The sequence below is a fragment of the Apis dorsata genome, unplaced genomic scaffold (genome assembly GCF_000469605.1).
Source record: "Apis dorsata unplaced genomic scaffold, Apis dorsata 1.3 scaffold_221, whole genome shotgun sequence".
Classification (NCBI taxonomy): Eukaryota; Metazoa; Arthropoda; class Insecta; order Hymenoptera; family Apidae; genus Apis; species Apis dorsata.
In genome coordinates this window covers 220,100-222,748 of record NW_006263503.1, presented here as the reverse complement: position 1 = coordinate 222,748, position 2,649 = coordinate 220,100, and the positions used below count along the sequence as shown (strand labels likewise).

Genomic DNA, 2,649 nt, shown 5'->3' with positions numbered 1-2,649 from the left:
CCGAGTGGCGCCAAATATCGATCGAATCCCTCCCCCCTTTCTCTCGGATAACGATTACGATCCGTTGAAATCGTTAAGATTCATAATTAACGCTTATACGAATTAATTTGATCGAGGATAATTAGAATAGAAAGTATGAAGTGTATATGTATATATATATACATATATATATACTATATATATATATATACTATATATATAAAGAGTTCCATAAGGGGAGATGTTTGAAATTTTAAAAAATTTTCGCCGCAGTCTCATAAATTTTGCTATTAAGGAGGCAGTAAATTACGGGAGGCAAGGCATACGTGTTTTCCCTCATACTACTACCTACCGAGAGATTCTATTTTTGTCCTTTCCGTCCGTTTCTATTAATTACGTTAAAACCGCAACGATCGTCGCCAGTCACGAGCTGTCCTGCGTGTAAACGTGCCAACGATGAAATTATAGGTGTACTCGAATATGGATGTAATTGGAATTTCTAGCGGCGCGCGACTGCGTTGCGCGGCGACCAATTTCACAGAGGAGGCGGGGGAGAAAAAAGGAAAAGGGGAAAAGAAAACGAATTAATGGAAAACATCGTTGAAGCGTACAGCCGTACGTAATCGGCACGAATCGGCAAGGGGACAAGTGAGGCGTTAATGGACGGAGCTGAAACTGGCTATTACGCAAAAAAAAAAAAAAAGACGCAATGGCGATTCGCTTTAATCGAATCTCTTCGTATCCGTCGAAAAAAATATTCTCCACCGTCTTTTCAACCGAGAAAAAAATAAATAAATAAACCGATTCGAACGGTCGCGTGCTCAAAGAAAAATCTCGCATCGATGAAAATTTTGTTTGACACGTGAAGTGCCAAGGAAAGAACATCAAACGGAAACTGTGTATCTTCGGCCACGTAATAACGAGCACGCACACGAGAAAACGGTATATATTACGAGCTCTCTTTCCCTTTTCCCTCCCGCTGTGACGCCTCTCCTCGCATCCAATGTCGACCAATTAATATTCCAATAACCGTCCAATCCGGTAAATCACGCGGGTTAACGCATCCAGAAGAAGATCGAAGTTGAAAGTGACAGCCTGGAAGAGAGAGACCTGGATCCGGTTACCTCGCCAAATGGATGTGTTAATCACCGATGAAATCGAGCACGTATAAGTTTCGTGGATAAAAAGGAAGGAGAAATTTTTGCGACGTCTTTGGATCTTTGGATTATGAACTGGAAAGGGCGAAATCTATGCGCACCATGTTACGCGAGAACCGATAAATCGACACCATCTTATTTGCGATATATCGATATAAACGGCTTAACGCTTGCCGTTCAATGTTAAATTGCAGGCGAACGGAGTCGTGTTTCACGATAAATAACGCGATTACCAACCGACGACTCGTCCCGTAATCGATTGCGTTCGGAATTCCATTCTAGCTTCACTCGGGCGCAAATGAAGTCGCGTTTATCCTCCTTTTTCGCATGATGAAGTATCTCGTAAGAGTGGCACGTAATGAATGGAAGGTTGATTAGGGAGAAGGGTGATCGGCAATTGAAATCCTTCTTCCACTTGTAAACGAATAATTTTTGATCCAAGACAAATCCTTTTTCTTCTTTTTATTCTTTTCTCGTCCCTTTTTCGATCGATGAAAACGTTATAATTCTCGATCGAACAGAAAATACGCGAGAAAATTCGCGTCTTACCGGATAATCTCGTGCACAAATGCTAATTATGTAAATTATGGTGTAACGGCTCGTTATAAATATCCACGGACGGTAAATTAGGAAAAAAAAGGAAAAGTTAAAGTTTCGTCCGTACGCGGCTCTGCACGTCACTCTGCTCTTCATTCCGTGAGCAATTATCCTCGCTGTAGCTTCTCGGAAGAAAATAGCGTCTAGACGAGGCACGGGAGAAGAGATTATACTCGTTACACGCGTGCACGCCGCTGGTGTAAGGGCACGGCGATAAACGAGAACCAGTCTTCTTCTCTATCTCCTCTGGCTTCAAGTGACAGGACGTTCCACACGACGTTCTGTTCGAGACGACGAAAACCTCCGGACAACGATCCATCGCGAGTTACAGGACAGGATATTTCCCATAATCTCGTTTTTCTCCCATGTCCGTTTACACACGAGCATGAGCCGGTACGTCTGATCTATCAATTCCGAATTCCTTTCTTTCTATTTCCCTCCTCTTCCCACCCATTCCTCTCCGTTTCTCTTTCTCCCACCGTGCTTCTCAATCCATCCCAAACCTCGCTTCTATAAGCGCCATGACAGCACGATGACGGGCGCACAATGAGGCCATACAGAAAACAGCCGCTTTTTTCCCTCCCCCCTCCTCTCTCTCTCTAAGTCTCGTGTCATAATGCGGTGATTCGGGTCCTTGTATACAGGAGGTAATATATATCTATGCACGTGAGCCTATATACGTGAGTAACGTAACAGGATTCTGTCCAACCTCACCTGGCACTTGACGAGCTTCGTTTTCGATTCGACCCCACTCCACGATGAAACTCGAGCACACAATTCTCGTTCAACGGATTTTCCAAGCCTCGCGTGGGATAATATATATATATATATTTTTTTTTTTTCCAGCGAATTGTTGCAACGTCGGTGTGGACGATACGAACGCTCAAGAAACCAGTGGCCCGGGTAGCGGAGGAGG

General features: G+C 43.8%; 1 protein-coding gene across 2 annotated transcripts in view; it reads left to right on the top strand.

Moving 5' to 3' along the window:
• The window catches only part of LOC102675689 (TSC22 domain family protein 1-like), a 65,593-nt gene that overhangs the window by 60,758 nt on the left and 2,186 nt on the right, over positions 1 to 2,649 (top strand). For both annotated transcript variants that reach the window (XM_031510331.1, XM_006615350.2), the window contains exon 5: positions 2,580 to 2,649. In XM_031510331.1, the coding sequence (XP_031366191.1) occupies positions 2,580 to 2,649 (70 nt within the window). The remainder of the gene's footprint in view (positions 1 to 2,579) is intronic.